Consider the following 21,312-nt stretch of genomic DNA (forward strand, 5'->3'; position numbering starts at 1 on the left):
GTGAAAAACGAGGGCTCAATGGAATTCGTTGTAGATCGTGCAACGATGAGCAATAATCTTATTCGAGCACCTGGGAAGTTTGCACGTGCCACTTTCTATTTTACCGATCATAAGTGTCTCCGCGACTGCAACCACCCAGTGAAGTCCACAGGTGTCCCCAAAGGGGAGAGGGGGTATCGTCAAAAAACAACTTGTCTGTCTGCATGTTAACTAATGTCCTTGAACGAGTCAACATCAAAAACGTAATCAGAGCGTGTCTACCTGTACGTAACCGCAATGAAATGTTGGTCATTTTGTTTCTGTTATGTATTCAGGCAATCTTGCGACTTTATCTGTCTTCAAGAGCTGGCTTCTAGGAGAAACCCTCGTGCGTAGGTCCCTCTACAGAATGTTAACTGATGTCAAACATCACATCACATATAGTTTGTACCATAACCACAGAAAATTAATGGACAGTCAATTCAGATGGGATTTTTTGTTATGATATCACACACATTGATATACACATAGAAGGGGGTTTCCATTAGAGCGCTAATAATACTCAGTTCACGGAAAAAACGACGCATGCAGAAAAAGGAAGAGACGTAAGATATGACAAATCTTAGTTACAGTTAGGACGCACAGTTTAGGAAAATACAAAACAGCCGTTGACGGATGCATCCAGCATCAAGTTTCAAGTACTGATTAGTTAACAGCTTGAAGTGGGATGGCCTGTGAGTATCAATTAGCCTTAGCTTTCCGTCGCGTGAGAAACAAGTTCAAAACGAACCCTCCCGCACCTATCACGACGATTACAAGAAGCGAAGCGCCAGTAAGGGCTGTGATTGGAATGTTTGTCTTGAAATCCCTGAGGCAAGTTTCACGAGCTCCTAAAATTGACCCGAAGGTCATTTATTAGTCAGACCGGTTTGAATAAGCTTACTGTTATCTCCAGGATCGGATACCGCATCGAATGCTTGAAAAGTCATGTTTCGGAATACCACCGATACGTTGGCACCAAAAGCGACCGGTATCGGTGACTGGCATTCGTATACATCGCTTACTCGTGTCATAAATTTTTTACTTGTACTTGAGTTCAGGTATTGTTTTTCACCTACAGGTCAAACGAATTCGTTAGATCCGGAGAAGTGGAATGGTTCACCTACGTGGAAATGGCTGAGCTGCTCCCGCGTCGTCAAAACTGAATATGAGTGACATGTTGGTCCAGGCAAAGTAGTCCTTTTCTCGCTGTATATAAATAACCATGCTGCATTCGGTTAACTGAGATCCACTGACGTCTGTCTGAACATCCATTAAAATAGTTTTATTCTCCGATTCTGCGTACACAGTGTCATTCAAAGATAGTGTTGTTCCGCTCGGAATGAAAGTGTACGACGTGGTATTGGTGCTGCCATCGGACGTCTAAAGATGAAAACCAATTAATGAGTATTATTGTTTTTTTGGTTTTTCTTAGACCGGACAGTGCTTACATCGTTGGATGGATAGTTGAACTCGATCTGCCATGACCAGCTGGCAAACACGTATGGCGGACTATCAAGCAATGCTGCCGATCCAAGAACAACGCGTCCCAGAGCTGAAGCACAAAATATGACAACAACGAGAACAGCAGATGTCATGCGTACGTGAAAAGTGTAGAATAATCGAAACATTCAAGGCAACGAAGGAAAACCAAAAGGTGTACCAGGATCTGGCCAGACATGACAAAGCATCTCACAACATTAGGGGGAAGGGACAAATAGGAATACAAACATCATGCAGTTCGAGCGAAGTGTATGCAAGTGGGCTCCTTGGTAGTGTATAGTCCCAAACCGGACAAAAAATCACATCATATTAAGTCAGTCAGAACGCGCCTGCTTAAGGTGTTACTGAATGCACCGATCTATTCACCGTGAAAGTCTACTTTCTAGAGGACTGAATCGACAACAGACATAGGGACATCATGTAGGTCTGCTATTTAATTTGCAACATTTGTCTTGTGTCATCCAACGGTGGTTCTACCCAGTGCATCAGCTTACCTATTCATTTGAACAGGAGTTAAACCCAAACTGACAAAGTTCAACGAATAAGTAAACTAAATAATTTGGTACAACCGAACGGTCTGGAATCAGACTGATCAGTGGTGCATCATGGTTAATTGAAAGAATTGTGCAAGAATTGTGCATACCACACTGTAACAACGGCCATTTGAATTGAAGACCACTAAAGTCCACCAGAACTAAAATGAATTTCTCGGACACATCAGCAGAACACTTCCACCAAATGGCCAAACCCAGAAGACGAACTCCAGTAAGTTGTTTAAACTTGTGTTAATTCTATTCACAAGAGGAACCAGCTGCCAAAAAGGCCATTTTGTTTGGCTAATGTAACAAATTTTGGTCGTGGGAACACGTAGAAGGAACCCCTTTGGGTCCCTTGGGGTCCGTTTTGGTACCTTCTGGTTCGTTAAAATAGCCTTTGGAGAGGAATAGAACAAACGCATTTGTTCTTTTGACAGAACAGGTCTTTAAAGGAGATTATTTATGATTGGTCTTCCTAAGGTAGGAATCTGTGGGGCAATTGTTCCAAGTTTAAAACCCGTCTTCAGAAACTAACCAGAGGAGAGTTCGTTCGATGCTTGGTTCAGCGATTCAGGGAAATAACCAAATGTAAGTGGCCCCATTGGAAAGGTGGTCTTTACAGTGCGTAATATGGATGAGGATTGCGTTACAAGACACCAACTTCACTCAGAACGAGCAACGTTATATTCATGGCCTTGTTTAATCAAAAATTGGCGTAGGTAAACCTTTTATCTGTCTTGTTCAGTATGACATTCTACGGTGATAAGCAACCAATTAAGAATTATCAACTAGAAGACGAACCCGACGAGGCCGGAGTAAAATGGTCTTATTTGAGAGCGATAGGTGAATATTATATGTTTTCTACCGTGGATATTCGTGAATTACCAAAGTGCCGATCTGGGTTGCCACACTCACACTTCCAATATAGACATTCTCGTACTGTCAAGCAGAACCTGTTCACACGCACTGTCGTTCACTGCAATGATTGTTCCGACCGAAGTCTCTAACTGTGTGCGAACAAAGCCGGATGGTTTAATTACGTTTACTGCTCACGATCCAGTACCGCTATCCACGGTTACTTTCCATAAAGCATCTTAGTGTGTGTAACCATGCTACTGCGGTAAATAATAATTTGTTTGCCCGGAAAAGGCTTTGATAAGAATTTTTGGTGGTACAGTGTCCAAGTATGCTGAGAACCAGCCAATAGTGGCTCATCCAAGTCATGGCATAATGAACGACGTTCGCATCTACCAATCTGTTATCAAACCCTTACTTCACCGAGTGATATGCACTTGTAAATAACTTCTATATCCATAACTTGCATTGGCAAGTCCACCTAGAAGTGAGCCTATCTTATGTTAATTTCTTAAGTGTATTTGACATGTGCACTGGCGTTTATAGCTGCCTACAACTCCAAATGTTTATTTCGGAATCAATACTGTTGATGGCACTAACACCGTGAAGTATATACACGTCACTAGTACAGCGCGTAATGTATGAATCATGAATTTATATCCTTCTTGAACAACCGATATTAGTCGATGTGTGTGTGATAATTTGTACAACAAAGCAAGGAAATCCTCGATAGTTTGGTCATCCTTCGGAAAGATAGCACACTAGATCATGCATTTTGAGAAGTAATTTTTTGCATTCACCTGGAAGATGGTCTCTCTCTCTCCAGGAGTCTCCCTTGACGATAGTAATATGTAGTGGTTTACATTGCAGCGTTTTTCAATATTCCCAGCTCGTGTCCACGTGTTACGTATAACACTTGAGGTTACGTTGTCATACACTTAAGAGTGGTGAGCTGAAAATATGAACAACTACCGGCTTATTCGAAACTTCAGAAGGTCTCATATGAATGGAACGAGTGTAACACGTAGCTCACCCCGCATTCGCATTCTTCTCTTAGTTTTTGAACACTAGTCATCCTTCGGGCATAGTGCTTTGCCTACATTTTTCTACGTTCTCTTCCTAACCAAGAAACACTGGGCTAACCAGTCGTGGGTTTTTAGCGAATTTCGACCAACACATATCTTACATCAGTTGCATCTGGTGTTCAGGCCAAGAACATACTGTAATGCAGAGCACATTAATGTGTGCAAATTAAATGATCCGAGTAAACCTATAACTACAATGAGTAACAGAGTCCTAAAGCGTTGTACTCCAAACATTCACACAGATCGACAACTAAAAAGCTTTTGAATATATATGACCCTTGGAAGTTGTGGTTGGAATACTTGCATCGATAACGAAGCATACGGAGTAAATCCCACGCGGTGTAATCGTTACTTCCCACAAAATCTTCCAAAAAGGTGTCTAATATCACGTCTAAGCAGAAGTTGCCGGGTTTCGAATTGTAACTGACAAGGAAATGGACGTTTTGAGCGTGCGGGTAATAAATTTCACCCAAATGAAAGGAATCAGTTAACGGTTGCAGGGTTTGGACTCTAGCAACAGCAAGCGAAAATAAAACTGGCAAGACCTCGTCTTCATTATGTCTTCCTAACGCCATTTTAGACGAGCATGGGAAGGCGTATTTTAATTTTTGAGGTGTATTCGTTTTTGCTGACCACTCCATCCCGTCAAACGTTTGCTCAGCAGGTATTCCTCCCATAGATTGGTGAGTGTGTGAAGTTGCACCAGAACGTAAGATTATCATTCCTTCGATTTTTTCATAACTCTGGCATCGATCAGACTTGAAAATTCACCCAGGCTTGTTGGAAGCCGTCTTTTAATTGTTGTTGAGCAAAAAGGTTGTCGAATTGAAAACCGGTTAAGTCTTCGTTACTATATTCGAATATAGAAAAGCTACTTATGTTTTTCGTCAGTTGGCGCGTTTTATTTTATAATCTGTGGTATTCTAGGGGTTTTGTTCGCCAGATGGAAATTAAAGTATGCTTAACACGTCACTTAGTTCGGAAGTTATTTTGGTCTTAAATTTATTTTCGGATGGAATAAGTATACACTTATCGGAAAACGTCTTGGCCTACTGTTATCTACATCACCTAAGGTGTTAAAACTGTGTCATTGTCACTGAACTTAGATGTTTCAGTTACACAACCTTCATCTTCAAATTTTGTTGGCAATTGTTCAGGAAACAATTGCTCGGTGAACACTGGTAATGTGGAAATAGACAGCGTGGCGGGTACGGACCATACACATGGGAAAATCCAAAAGGCTTATTTGCGGGACAGATAGCAGTGAGTTCAGAAACACGGAAATGTCAAATAGTGAGACATGTGGAACCATATCCACAAAGGCCAAACATATATTTACCTAGATATTATTTAGAAAATGTTAGATGTAAAAGAATGCGCGTAAAACAAACGCATATGAAGTTGACTTTACGATTAACGGACTGTCTCGCTTGCTGAGTGTGATACCCTTAGACGACTACGCAGCCATTTTCACGGATCTAGGCCTTTGCACTATACCTCTTACATCAATGAGCGTCCAGCCAACCCAGAGACAGTTAACGTGAAGGTTGAATTTTGCAGTAGTAATCCGTTTATTAGAGTTATGAATAAGAGGGAATATGAAGCTGGCAGCAAATCAAGACGACCGACTAGTCTAACCAACCCGTCGATTACAATTGCCGTTCTTCTACGAAACAGCAGCTGTTTACGCAAAGTGACATCCACCTTGCTCTTTTTCGGTTTTCTTGGCCATTTTGCTTGATTTGCTAATAAAGCCATGCCTCACTTACTGTGAAATCTCCAAATTTTAATTTCTGGCCAGATGATCAACCATGCTTTGCAGCTTATCGTTTGCGACGAAATCCGACATGTGAGTTTATGAACCACATCGAAGTCACGTGATTCAACAATGCAACTCGAGAATAGATTTATGAACTGCATTCTCCAGCATGAGGACAGCTTTGTTCTCACCTAAAATTTATCGTGTACGACTTCACCCGCCAAAATAAAATATGGTTTAAGATTATGTTACGTTTCTGCACACGGACGTGTGTTTTTAAATAACACATGCAGCATCGATATGAGCGAGGTTGAAACTCCAGCATGACACAGACTGATGGGACAGACCGAACTAGAGCCTGGTCCTATCGGAGCTTGAAATGCGTAGGACGTACAATACTATTGAAGACCTCTTTCAACACTACATCCTACCACTGGGATCTAAGACCCGTGCACTGATAAATTTTCTGCTACGAAGTGCCCAAAGTATTTGTTTTGTTCCATCAAACTAATGGTGTCACGATCACCTTTGTGATGTTCTGCATTACAGTCTGATTAACAAAATCGTTGGCTAAGTTGCGTGACAGTATCACGCTGATACAAAGGACACTGAAATACCGAAAAGCAGAAATTAACTTCAGGGATGGCTGGCATATCAGAAACAACAATCGTGGTAAGCAATAAGATAACTGGCTATCAAGTATGATACATGCAGTCGTCCGTGAAGCCGAAACACAGAGGTGTAAATATCCAAAACTTAGCAAAGCACACCATCCCTGTCCATGGCGCTGTTTGAAAAATGATCCGACTTTGATGCAATTCAGAAAAAAGTAAAATTAGTAGTGATGTCTCGGATGCACAAAAGTGGCCATGTGCCAAATCTCAGTTTTTTTTAAAAATAAGCATTCTGCACAATTCGTGCCTTGGGGCGTAGATGTGAACAATTCTTATTGAACATAACTTCCTCAGATTCTCGTGCTACTGCTTCTTTCCTGGCTGAAGAAATGAAATAATTCCGTCCTGGGAAGTACTACCAGTGTTTGTGCTAGTATTGCCCATTTAATCAACAACGACTCTTGTGGTGGCATTTCATTTGCTCTGGGTTCATGTCACTCATTAAAAGGTATTGTGGTTACCGGATCCATAGTCGCCAAAAACAGTGGATCAGGCAGGAACACTTGAAGTAGTTTGTGCTTTATAATTCGCAGTTGGTGACAACCTCGACTGATTTCAGCTTATGCATGCAATATTATGTTGCACAATTCAGATTCTTCTGATGCTTTCGAGACAACCCACAGCTGCGGTAATTTGCGATTCGAGTGAGCTTAACAGGCATAAAAAAGGATAATAGGCATGCAGTGGCCCAAAATCCCGGGCTATTAGGTTTCCAGTAGATACCTTCCGCAATGCAAGCGAAAACTCCTCCAAACTGATGAAGACTGAAGTGAGTTTACATAAGTTTCGGCCAAAAAAGTCGAAAACGAGAGCGCATTGATGGGCACTCTTGCATTCTTTGATTCATAGGAACTCTAACCCGAAGCCACAACTCACAAGGCCGGAGCATATCCTATAACGTTAACTTCGTGCACACGAGTTTCTCTCTGTTACCTCGCAATAGTACCATCGAGTGACGTTATGTCGTCTCTGATAACTCAAACGGGATTTTAATTATTGGTTAGTTTTAACAAGAGTAAGCTGTAGCAAGAATACGTGATCATCCAGTAATGTCGTCACATGAAATACTGAGCCATTTTTAACCATGTTATTTTGTGTGCTTTACCACAAATATAGTGCTCCTTCAGGAACCTCTATGTGCGGTTATACGAGAGTGAGAAAATGACTCTTTAGGAATCACGATACCTAGTGATTTCGCAAAGTACTCGAACCGAAATCTTTCTCAAATCGTTTGCCCATCGGTAAAGCCAATTGGATCAAAATTCGCCAGATACTTCTGCGTGCACACAAGCTTTCGAAACAGTACATCTGGTTGCCGCGGTCCTGATCACGTGGCGCTGCATGTCCGTTGCTCAAATTGATTATCGCTTTTTATTTACGATTTGCATGATTTGTCTCACGGCTGAACGAAGCAACAGAAGCACTGACACTCCGTAATACGTCTTATATCCATCTGTAGGCGGTGGATTAAGGGGTGCCATTATCCGAAGTTGACGAATGTGAATTTCGCGTACAGAACTGACTGCCTTGATCAGAATAAGAGACCAAGGATGGTATCACAACCAAAGTGACTAGGCCTTTGGGAGTTTTGTGGTTATATACACAAATACTTAACCCTAAACAAAGCGTTCAATCAGAGTCTGCATGACTTGACGAACCATAATTACACAACCCATGATTTTGATGTATCTCTAGAAAACCAGACAGAAGACAAGTTGATGTGCAAATGAGTGTGGTTGTCAAAATATCTCCAATTTGGGTTCAAGAAGAACATAAGTTTGAAGGAAACTCAAGGATTGCGCTCATTTGATGAGCCCCAAGAGGGGCGGAATTGATGGTAAACTGTCGAAATTTTTTCGGCAGCCTTGTAAGTAGTTTCCTTTAAGATAGTTTTCACTTCAAACTCAAACGGCGGACATTTAGACTAGGTTAAATTAGCAAGTTTCATGGACAGGTCATATCGTATAGCCATACCGCTTCCAAAAATCTGGAGCCTCGAAGTGACCCACGGAGACGGTGTTCCAGTAATCTTGCCACACTTTTCAGCAGGTCTATAGAATAGACTGACTTCTTTTGTATCTTATTGAGCACTAGATAAAGGGTTTACTGAAATGTATAGCAGTGCCTCTTCACCTTACCCTAATCAATCGCTGGGTACTTCATCTGCAAATTTTTCAGCTTTACTTGAATTACACAGGCCGGGTATTTGTCGGTGCATCCAGATTAGTAAGTTACAATCGTTAGTTTTCATAGATTTTGGGATTTTGTGTTCATATAGGTTAAAACTAGCCTGGAGTATAGAGTACATGCTTCATTCCAATGCAGCAACACGGAGTTCATAGCTGATTCATCGAATACTCCACACTAACTTCTGTCCTAACGAGTTAAAAGCCTGGATTTCCCCGACAAATGTATAAGGAACGACTTGAATATGTGTTACCCTACTTTTTTTACTCCGTAGTCACCCTATTTTTCATACTTGCTGTAGTCAGCAAACTTAAGTTTGGTTAGGGTAAGTTTTGAAGAAGGTGAATGGCTGCGCATACAAGTTTAAGGTTGTCTTCAGTGTGATATGAATTCTCAGAGTGGGACTACACTGCTACTTAATTCTGTTATAAAAGCAGTAAGGTTGTAAGCTGGCTGCTACTAGCTTTCCTCTTTGTTATTTGACCTATTTTCAGAGAAGTATTATGAAACTCGCAGGTTCCGTCTCTTACATTGTGTCCTTCATCACACAGCGCTACAGCGAAATGCGCTACTACATGGCTAGCATCGCCTGAAAAGATAGTATGAAAGTATATTTCCATTAACGACTTATTTGCTTTAGTGCCTGTGGTGCATAATCTGAATGCTTCGATTGCCTCAACCTAAGCTTCGGTTGGAATTCATTTTAAGGTACAGTGCTTCTAAAACCGACATGAACTTCTCCCCCAGTGTTGACGCGCGGAGAAACACCAACTCGAATTGTCGAGCATATATGCACTATCCAATGGTGGGAGTTTTGCATTTCTGCTGGATTTCTAGTGTGTTACGGGTTGATCAGATGTCACTCAACGTATGACTTTAACTTAATTAGCAAGAAACCATAAAACAGTGGCTTAGTAGAAGCAAGGATACGGTGAAAAAGGTAGAACAAAAACTCATCTGCGAATTTTTCCACGAAATTTCGAGAACTCCAAACCCTACAGAGCCAGTGATTTCCAATTCTGACCTTAAGACTTACTGCTTGCGTAACTTTTGGAAGGCATTATTCATGCAAATTTTACTTTTCTCCGTTAGTGCACGTCAACTGCACCAAGCTAAATACAGAGAACGCCAACACTTCTTTATCTGCTCAAGTTTGCATGTATAACCAATCATTTGAGTTATACGAATGTCATTGAATCTATTACGGCCTTCATCCACGTGTTTATTTAACAGTCGAAGAGAAGCAAAGATGTTTTCTGTTACACCATTGTCATCCGTTTTGGTCTATTTTGTACAAGATTTATCAAAATCACCAGATGCTGACGGTTGCAGAAATTATTTTTGGTCATCTCTCTAAAATTTACGAATCCACAAAGCAACTTCTGTCTACATGGCATATTTCGTTTCGGCGACAGCTTTCATAATGCTGTTCTTGCTAAAAAATTTCAGTTTCATTTTCCGTATGCTAGGTCAACAAATTTGTGTACAGCGGCTTTATTTCGCTGAGAAACGATTTGACTAGTGCATATTTTCAAATGTTGACGTGCGTTGGTCCTCAGTCTGTGTAAATGTAAATAATTACGCGGCACGAGCGTTTATTTCTTCCTTACAAATCCGATCTTGCATTGCGTCACGGTTGACACAGTTGAAACAAACCGTTTTTTCGGTTAGAAGGGCTAATAATTTTTAGTTTACTTGTTCTCCAAGATGTTTGTTATCGGTATGCATGCGATGGCTTTAGACATGTTTGCAACGTAATGAAATTCAAAATTCGATAATGTAATATTGACCCTTACTAGGCTTCGCTTAACGATTGTTTCTTTTGTCTGCATTGCCACAAACGCCAGGCAAAATAAGGTAGCTTTACTAATGTTAGCTTTTCTGTGGCCTAGCCCCTGCAGGAACTCCGAGGACAAAAACGTACACAGCACAACTTGTAAGTAATAAATGTTATTGTACTTGAGTTTTCTGGAAGCATCTGTCCAGGTTCGTCGCATACAGTTATTGCAGAATTATTTAGTATGCATCAAGGATACGATTAGTCTGCTTGATCGTTAAAGGTATTTCTGTGCACATTACTGTCACCTCCGGTAAAAAAAATTTTATTCCTAAGAGGGGGTTGAAAATACCTAAACGTTCGAAAAACTTTTCTGAAGGTCAACGCTTTATATTGCTGGTAGCAACAATGGAAACGATACAGACCGAAGATCCATACCAACAAACTTCCCCATAGAGCAGGTCGCCAAAAGTAACTAGATAGGCTATTCCTCGTGCATAGGCCTTGAGATAGAGCAGTGCGCTTTCATCAGACCGGTTACGGATTGGGTCAAGCCTGGACAACCTTCAAATCTAATACAGCTTGTGATCGAACATTGAACACAAGAGCATATCAAAGAAGAATCAACGACAAAAGTAGCACTCAGTCATAAAAAGAAAACTAACCGCAAAGAACAAAAGCTAGTAAGACGAGGAATACTAACAGAAAGCATCTGTTGCCACTTTGTCGGTGGGGGCGACAATTTAGCCATTTAATGCGACGGATGTAGCGAATGACATCTGACATGCACCCGTATGCACTCGAAAACTTATGGAGAATTCCCCACCGACTCACCAAAATCTTAAACGGTACCCTTGTTTTTTCTGTACAACATTCTTAAGATATATAAAAAACGCAAACGCTTTGCTAAACACAAAGCACAAACTATTGGCATACCACCTACCTGGAGTCTAACCACTAAGAGCTTTAAGCACCATAATAGAAAAAGATATCAAGCTATTCGGTGGTCAAAATTCTCACTTAAATTCCCATATAAAATAATAACCTAATCGTGAACAAGATGGTGTCAAACACATTTCCAGTAATGCTGTGGATGTAGGCAACAAAATGATAAAATAGGCACATTTCTTGCCAAATGACCAAAAGTTCNAGTAAACCCATGAGCCAAAAAAAATCCAGCATGCAGGAAATTTGAGGTTAAAACATTCAGTCATAACCGGAGTCCTCAATCCAATTTCACGGATTTTATTGCCAACTGACAACAACAGTACAACACACAAACAAAACGTACATACGAAACAATTTAATTTTGAAAGTGCTTGCAGTATTTAGAACTCTGGGGACCTCTAAGCAGCAGGTCGCGTTCTCAACGCAGTAAATGTTTATACCGCCGGTTTGAGAAAATATGCCAAAGTTCCAATAACATACGTTCTGCTGTTGCCTCAACCGTGATGTAATGAAGGCCAATGCCCATAAAAGCAAACTTCTCAAATGTTGAATGACCTAACCAGCTAGAAAGATGGATCTATAGGGCACGAGATCAGCTCCACTAACTTAGGCTAAACCGCTTATCCGAAGCCAAATAAAAACTGACAAAAAGAGAGATAAGAAGAACCTAACCACTTGAAATTTCTTGATGACATTCGATACAAACCAGTAGTGCGGATGTCATCATCAAAACCAAGGAGGAAACTGTGGCATTGACAAATTGCTGCGGTACCAAAAAAGAGGAAACAAAGAAGGTCCATGCTGAACATTCAAATGTATAAACATCCAGACTTATCCACAATTAAATCAAGTGTTTCCTGCTACTGAATTCTGACCACCTGACGAATGGATGGAAAAGTATACTACAAAATAATTGAAGTGTGGCCCGTAATGTTCATAACTATGTGGAAACCGATGGGTGTAAAATTAAAAGTGAGAAAAGGCAACCCAAGAAAATATAAAAATTTCTGCAGCCTTAGCAGGCAGGACCCTATATGTAAGTCATTCTTAACTGCAACGGCTGTAAAACCAAACCCCCTCAAGGTGTCGTCCAATAATGCATTGCCAGTTGTCTCGTGTGACCTCTTGATAACCATTTTGTAAATTAGGTAGGAAGTAACAACTTGGTGCCAACATTTATTATGAACGTGAAAAACCTGGACTAGATCATTAAACTACGTCTCATTATACACAGTGTGTAAGCTATCTTGAAGGCACGCCTAAGCGTTCCCTACCCCATGTATTCGGTTGAAGAAATTACTCGTTGAGAGCCACAAAGGGGTGTATGCCACATTAATTATCCATTAAGCAAATGCTCTAAGTTTGCAGCTGCATCAGCTTGACTACTACAGCAAAAGACCTACCAACAAAAGGAAAAATAAACCTACTGGAAGACATCCTTGAGTCGTTGAACCGCCAAAAAGTCTTGGAAACACCCAGTGATATAAGGAGAACGGCTATACTACCTACTGGGCTAGAACAAATACGCCAAAAAGGAACTCTGACAAAAAATGGCAGTATGATACCAGATGAGGTCTTCATCTACTTACACTGATGGCTCTAACAAAAGGGCAATGAGCTTTTTCTCATTTGACCGTGTGCGTGTGCACCGTCACAGAAAGCTACTCAATGCGTCTCTGCTTGCTTCAACGATCAACGCAGCAGTATCTAGCCCAATTTGTTGATAATTGTTAAGGATCTTAGGATTTGGTAGACGATTTCCATCCGGATTGGGAAGGCCAGAGCAGCTTTTGTGAACCTACGTCAACTGTGGCGTAGACGTGGCAAGGGTCGAGTTTACAATGTTGCAGTGCGTTCCATATTACTATATGGATCAGAAACCTGGCTGCTGCGCGCCGAGGACGTCAAAAGACTTTCAGTGTTTGACCATCGATGTCTTCGGAGCATTGACCGAATCTGGTGGGAACACCGGATCAGCAATTCTGAAGTACGTCGAATGGTATTCGGGAGAAATAACTCGCCCTCGATAGATGAACTGATCACACTGCACAGGTTGCGTTGGCTTGGCCACGTGCTGCGTATGCCAGTCGACCGACTTCCTCGAAGGGCTCTTTTCGCCCAACCATGTGAAGGGTGGAAGAGAGCCAGAGGCGGTCAAACAATGACTTGGCAGCGAATTTTGAAAGCCATTATCAGCAAACTCAGCAGCGCTGGTCATTGCCCTCCTCTTGGATGGGGACCCCAAGACGGTCCACATCGATGGTTAGAGACACTGTCAGACATGGCCCATTCGCGCCCTTAATGGCGCTTATGCATTCAAGCTGTTGCCTTCAAGGCATATCTCCCTTCCCAATTTCTTAACTTGACAGCCCACTGACAGTTTTGGATGTATGGGCCAATTTATCATCCCCCGCCTGCAATGCGCAGCCACCTACACCCCTATCATCGGTGAACGAAACTGCGGCAGCTACAACCACTGTACGACGAGCACGCGGTTATTACAGCTGTCAATGTTGATTATGGTGGTGGTGATGATGCAAAACAAGCCGACGAATATCTACATGTAAGCATCAACCTACTTCAGAAGGAGGCAACTGGTAAAAAAGTCGTCAGCCAATTTAACTAAGACCTAATAAATAACGGATTGTCCCATCTTGCACTAGTAATATCACTAGAGTAGACGTCCAACGGCGAACACCGCAACGGGTGAAGTTGTCGTTTTTATGGTTTGAGCTGACCTCAAGACCAAGGATTGCAAGAACAAGATAAAAGCAGCTTCACACTGACTGTGATCTTAGAGAGTAGCTATAAAACCGAGATATTCGCATAGCTGGAAAAAGTTCCGTCACAAATGCTACAGCCCTCATGGAATTCGGTAGCTTGAAATTCTTGTGCAGAGAAATGTGGTAAGTCCAACATTTGACGCCCAGCATAATGCCTGGAACAAGTTGACTCAGGTAGGATGAGCGATGTACGAAAGGCTATTAAGTGAGCAATTGTGATTCCCTTTGTGCTTTTGAAGTAAACAGCCAATACCATAACCAGAACATATACATGTGGCAAATATTTCGGGCGAAATCATTCCACAGACTGCCAAAAGCTGAAGAAATCACGTTATTATGGTTTGATCTACGTATTTTGCCTTCCTAGACAAATAACTCGCACACAACTTATTGTCTGTAAAATATGGCTTTCAATCATGTTTGTCACTTGTTTGTACTGTGAAATGTTGCATTTTGTGCTGCATCGGTTGAGTCTTTTCAAGCTGTAACTGTAATTTCGTCACCACAGTTTGCTAGTTTATTTCAGTCAATTATTTAGCTTACCACCATGTACAAATGGTACCTGGGTCCAAGCTGCTACAGTTTTGGTTACCGGAGAAATAATGTGACGGTGATACAGCCGAACATTAAAGACGAATGCGTCATTAGAAAGTTTGTATTTTGTGTTGCTCTGAGGGGACGTTAAACCTGACAGCTATGCATTGACATCGATAGCTTTGACGCACAAAAGCTACTGACCAGGTAATTAAGCCATATCTACTAATGTAGCTGACCGTTGATAAATTGAGTCCAGGAATCCCTATATCAAAAGGCGAAATATGTCAGTCCACTGAGGGTTCCTTAATAATACTTTTACGCTTCGTCACTAGGCCATAGACCGTTCATTTTTCAGTTTCTTCTTCTTATTCTAACAATACTACTACTACTAATGTTTATGCAAAAAGAGCTGCAGACGGTTTTGTGCCATGCAAAGTACATTTCCTAAACAACATACCACATGAAGTGTAACTCATCTATCATGAGAAAATTTATTTTCAAAAATACGATCTGGCTTACCTTGGCATTGATAACCCGATATACCAACCACAGTCGGCCAACATTTTAGAAATATAAATTGTCAAACATCGACACCATTCGTGTATCCTCTAAACAAAAGGGACGCGCTTCTGATACGTAAATCATAGCGAATCACGCCACCATATTGTACATACTCTGCTTTTGACAAAGAAATGTTATATCACATGCCTTGTGGTTGAAACAATCTATCCTGGCTTTCTTGGCTCCTGAAGTAATATCGTCCCTAACCAGTCCACAAGAAATTGTGCAAGTATTCACACAAGCAACTTTATTTACCATTTTGGCGATCTGCAGTTCCGAAATCACAAGGTTCTGGTCTCATTCTATCCTATTTGCAGCAGCACTCTACAATCTTTATGTGTTTGTCGGAGTTACTCTAGTTATGTGAAATGACTTGCGTCCCTAGAGGGCATGGACCAAGAGCAGCAATATGAACCAAACACTCAGTTTACGTAAGCAAACGCACTAAGAGAATTTAGATCCCGAAAGTTTATGAAGCAGACGATGAAATTCAAGTAACGCGCAAATAACAAACTTAAAGTAATGCTGTCATTGAGGGCAGAATTTTTATAGCAATAGACGTGGTGAACTTGGGCGACAGCTTGGTCTATATGCTTATATGCACACAGAATTTTGCATACGGTGCTTTCATAAAGGATATAATTTGAGAAGCAACACTATTGATTGCAAAACACCGCCAAAGTATCTGACGATCAACAATAAAAAGTGGCTTTCAAAAATAGAACGTTTGAAAGCGCAACATTATTCAAGGGGGTGTCTTAAGATAGAGATGCGGTTAATTAATCTTTAATCGGGCATTTGATTTCACTTGTATTCTGCTTTTGTTCCAAATATTTTGAAGTAGGTTTGCCATAATGCTCATCTTGGCGCGCGAAATCAAGGCTGGCCCCTGACCGAATTTGAGAAATAACATTTCGAACTTAATTTGAAAGTCTGAAGAAATTTTGTTTAGGCTCTCTGAGATTTCAAGGGAATTGAATGGGGATTTTTCGCAAATTTTTTCAAGCACCCATTTTTTGTACTAGCTGATTTCATCACTTGAAATGTGGCGCGGGAATTGCCTGCATCAAGGATTCTTTCTAATTTCTTGATCTTTTCAGTCCCTCGGTACTCTCTGCAATTCTTCAGAAACATGATAGATCGACGGACCCGCATGCGTCATCACAATCGCTAGTTACTGGTATGACTTTCCTGGCAGCCGTAAAGTCCACCGATGTTGATAATATCCAGTGATATGTAAGCCGGTTTGAATGGTTTAGACGGGCAGTCATAAAGAGTACAACATGGCTTCTTTTTAACTCGCTTCCACTCAAACCACAACCAGTGTCCATCATCAGAATGACTTTATATTTATATTAGCTTACCGGCCAGATTAATTCAATAGCCTTGAGGTGCTGAGGCTTATTATAACTTATGAACGGTGTTTTTCTGCACCGGCGCGCGTAATCCTGGCTGAAACTGAAGTGATACTTGAGACCATGCAGTGAGGTTATCGTATTTCCTAAGAAACAGCAACTTTTGACTAAGGCTTTCGATCGGTAAGTGATAACCATTCAGTAAAACTGAATTCATGATTGAGTTGAGGTTGATTATTTCCAGGTACTTAAAAGTAAGCGTTTTTGATAAACATTTGTACTGATGAACGAACGGTATAACTTCCCTCCCCCTTGTCTGCACGTCAAGGGCCCATTTCAAATCTGTGACCTATCTGTGATTCCTTTGTGGGAAGTCGCTTATACCACCCATCAGGAAGACCATAGTGGTTTTCCTCGCTGACCAAAGCAGTCATGCTAGACTCAAGTAGATCCCGTCACTCTTAAATTCAAGACTATTACCTACTGGAGCGCATTCTGGCACAAAAAGGAAGTACCATTTAATGCAATAAACTCCAGCAAGCCTAATTGATCCAAAAAATTACACAGCGCATAGACAATTGTTTAATGGGATCATGTCAATAAAGCGCATTCAGCTCTTCGATTTACTGTAACTGTCAGAACATTTATGCCACGAGTCGTTACGTCGGAATCGTCAGACTCACCAACAGCGAAATGTGAAACACCTGAGACCATCTTAACGGTTTGAGGTGCACTACCGGTGTGAGGCCTTGTATTTGTGTTCTTAAGGTGCACAGCATCCAAGGTCTTGACAAGGAATTTCTGTTGTCCAACTTGATAGAGAGTGAGGACACTGAAGGCTGCACCATTGAAATTGGAGCAAGACTTATAAACGTGGTAATGCGTTGCCTTGGTTTAATGTTATGGGGCCGAGAAAGCTCACTGGTTAGGGCGAAAATTTACTGACCAGAAGGTCCGTGGTTAAAACCCGACTTCTGCCTCTCGGCTATTCCTGTCCAGGCTTGGGCAATCTGGCAGTATTTTAGCCCTCGTGCTTTCTTCTGGTGTCATGGCACTTAGGCACCGAAAAGGTGCCTCAGCAGAACTACTTTCCTGAGAGATCGCTCATACATGAATCAATGGCTAAGAGACTGACAAAATGGGTAGACCACAGTGCATAAGTTTATGGATAAAGAAAAGCTCAGGACGATGACAACGAATGACAGGCTGTAGAAACAAACGATACGTTTTGTTTGCCTATACCAAAGAACAGGGTTTGTTTGAGGTACCCCAACAGGAGCCTTTGACTCAAGATTCCGCCCCACAAGACACCGAAAAGATATAATGTTTTGTGTGTAAACCTGATCTAAACGTCGGAAAAGCGCGGGAGCGTCTTTTGGGTTTTTTATGGAACTTCCCAAAATTCTATGGCCTTTTGATCTGACCCATTTGACTGTAGTTAGCCTGATTCGAGGGCGCGGGGCTAAATCAAAGCTGTTTGACTCTTAAAGGCGCTGATCAGAGCGGTTATCCCTTAGGAGGCACCATAAGCATTGACTTTAGAAGTGCTTTGTCCGTATTTCAGGATGAAAAAATACCGTCACTGTCAATCATTAGGCAACCGACTTGTAAGATTTTTAGGACCAACCTCCTCTAACCCATCTTTAGCTGTGGAAGGCAGCGTAGTTGTTTAAATTTTTATGAAAGTGTTGGTTACTTGAGAGAAAAGACCCAGCGCCTTTGCAATTACTACCAAAGGAGGCAAGAATTTACCTTGCAAAACCCGCGGTACAATGTCTCACTGTTCCCCACCGTGTTGCTACTTGTCGGCCATCCAGAATTTACCGGCAAAACCCGCGGTACAATGTCTCACTGTTCCCCACCGTGTTGCTACTTGTCGGCCATCCTAAACAACTGAATTATAGCCTGTTTAGCCCGCAGGATTATTGCAGTTGTCGAATGTTTCACTTGTTCAAATTGAGATTCGGCATCTGATTACTTGGAGTAAAATATTCGATTCTTCATGTCAGACATGCATGTTCTGACACTGTGGAAGGTGTTGCTACAGTTTGCGAAATGGTGAACGCCTGAGAAAAACATTCTGGCCCCAGAACTTGTTTGTTGTTTCAAGAACCATTCCGCAAATTCTCGACAATGATATAAATCATCCTGTGTTGGTGCCAAATTAACACAGTTGACGCAACTGTTCAGTAAAACTACCGGTCCAAAAGCATAAAAACTAATAGCACCTTCCTCAGCGCAGGCTTAGTGTGACCCCTCATGGCTGCTTTTGCGAGGTCAAAAGATTGTGCGTCAACTGAATTCAGCTATCAATATCGGATACCTACAGGAACCAGATATATCGGATGTATCCGCCACGTGTGTACAGTGTTCAGTAGCAAAATATACGAGGAGAAACTAGCGGGCGATTAAAGTCATATTGCCTGAGCCTGATATTCTATGTAAGAGTCTGACCGTCATTGGACACATTGCAATAAATCTAGATAATCAAGGGGCTAATTCTAAAATGAAATATATTCGCAAGACACAACAACCGTGTTTTGTAAGACACCAAAAGCCTGAGAAAGTTTAAAGGGACTTTCGTCTACCTTACGTGCTTCAATGGAACCTGAATATTATTTAGCATTATTCAAAGCACATGTGTGCATGTTCATGAAATATTAGCTCTACGCACAATGTTGAAGAGATGCAAAAATTGATACGGTTAAAGCAGACAAGGTTTGTTCAACAACCACACTTCGCTTACCACATAGCAGAGTGACGAATATTACGTGTCTGACCCGCATTGCAGAAACCGCAGCAACAAATAAGCATGGCGCCACAAAGTCCATTGAAAAAGTTACTGGCAAATAAGAGATTAAAACGCAAGCAACCCACCACATCACGTTTCATGTACTTCATTGATTTTTGGGTTCGTTTATTGGATGTGTAGACCTACAACAACAGAGGACAATGGGGGTTGAAACTCTGACGCAATGCTATGGAAGTTGTCTGCCTTCGTGGTAAACTAGCCCACAGACCCGCGACAGACTTTGATGAAGTGCGGGCATTTACACATGGTCAAAGTATCTACCCAACACCGCCACGGGCGACACCTGTCCTCGCATTCAGCATTTTCGGTTGCCGCTCGGTGTTCACGAAACTTAACTGAACTCTCGGAAACTATGGCATTTACAAGGTTACCACTTCATAGTGAAGAATACTTGTATAACGAATTACTATGCAAATTATCTGCATGGGTGATTTGCCTAAGTAAGCTAATCCCTAAGGTCATCCATCATCACCGACTGTGAAAAAGACGTCTAATTAAATGAAATATCGTGAATTGCGGTAAAACGTGAGTTGCTTACAGTGGACGAATGTTGTAGGTAGTTCTCAGGTGAGAAAAACTCATTGAGCTCTCCAGAATCCATGTTGCGCTTGTGGATTCACAGTATGCGGAAGTAGCACTCCCGTAAATATTGCCTGCCATTTGCATCTGCTTGTCTGGATGAATACCGCATTAGATGTCCGGGACCCCGATAATTCCTATTCCTATCTATCACCCCTGTAGACACATTCGTTATTTTCGGATGATAATGCATGGCTTGAAGAACCTCATGCGTGCGGATGCTGATTACGTATGTACGTACTTCAGGTTTAGTGGTACACTGCAGTAGAGTTCTCCATTGTAATTGGATTTGCTTGTGAACAATCAACTGCTTAATGACGGCTATTGCCATCCGGGGTTACAGTCCCTGAAGTTTCTGCACGAGGCTGTTAAATGTTTGCCATCTGAAGCTGTCGTCCATATATGGGAAAAAATGCAGGAGGTATACATTGTTACGGTAGATAGTAGTCCGACACCCAGTGTTGGTGCATGGAGAATCATCCTGAGAAAATATTTACGATGCTTGGAACAGGCTTGTCTCTAAATACAGAAAACAAATGGATGCAGGGGAGCCAGGTAGTCTGCAAGAGTGGGCATGCACATTTTCTAGCAAGGGCGTCAACCTTCTGGGTACACGCACGCGTAGCCTTTAGACAGGAAGCGTGGTTCCGTGCAGCGGAGTGCTTGCAGAACTTTTCAGAAACTGTATAATGATAAACAGGAAACTTACTGCATGGCATTCCCACCGTAAGTCATACACTGTAATGTGTGCCCGCTATTTGTTGTGTCTGTGACCAAAAACACATGGATGTTATTTGAAACACAAGTGCTTCCTGATAACATTTCGAATGTCGAGGTAGAACAATGTGATATCGCAGCAAAACTCTACTCTGACTAACCGCACATGTGCACTTATTTTGTCCATCATGAAAGTCTTCATGTGATACTGAACAAGTCGAACGGTTAACGCAAAAGAGCAAACTGTTCTCTTCTCACGATGGAATAAATACCCGGACGTCTTGCACCCGTGCCGTCCGTGATCACCAGGATTTACACACTTTATCTACAGGCCCTATATTGGTTGCTTTAAACAATTTATCCAAAATAGTTTGATGTGTGTTTCATCGATGTTCGCTATATCCGAGAATTATCAGAAAAGCGCTAACTCCTGCTATCTAAGAAAGAATTTGTGACTACAGTGACCTCCCCCTGACTGCAGTTCAACCAAACGTCGCATCTCCGGAAGTTTTGCTAAGAAATAAAGCATGTCATTTGCTAGCGTAAAATTCAAATACACGTCACTCAAGACGGAGGGCTGTCACTTGCGGTGGTAGTTCTTTACGTCCTGAGTTTTAAGGACCTTG

General features: G+C 41.6%; 1 protein-coding gene across 1 annotated transcript; it reads right to left on the reverse strand.

The window, feature by feature from the left end:
• Positions 1–470: 470 nt before the first annotated feature.
• On the reverse strand, positions 471–19,391 carry T265_11396 (hypothetical protein; the record flags this gene model as incomplete). The annotated part of the gene is made up of 5 exons (XM_009178040.1): positions 471–869; positions 923–1,093; positions 1,146–1,401; positions 1,470–1,573; positions 19,325–19,391. The coding sequence occupies 5 exons, from the start codon at positions 19,362–19,364 to the stop codon at positions 721–723; spliced, it is 720 nt and encodes a 239-aa protein (XP_009176304.1).
• Between the last annotated feature and the right edge of the window lie 1,921 nt (positions 19,392–21,312).

The sequence above is a fragment of the Opisthorchis viverrini genome, assembly GCF_000715545.1.
Source record: "Opisthorchis viverrini unplaced genomic scaffold opera_v5_489, whole genome shotgun sequence".
Lineage (NCBI taxonomy): Eukaryota > Metazoa > Platyhelminthes > Trematoda > Opisthorchiida > Opisthorchiidae > Opisthorchis > Opisthorchis viverrini.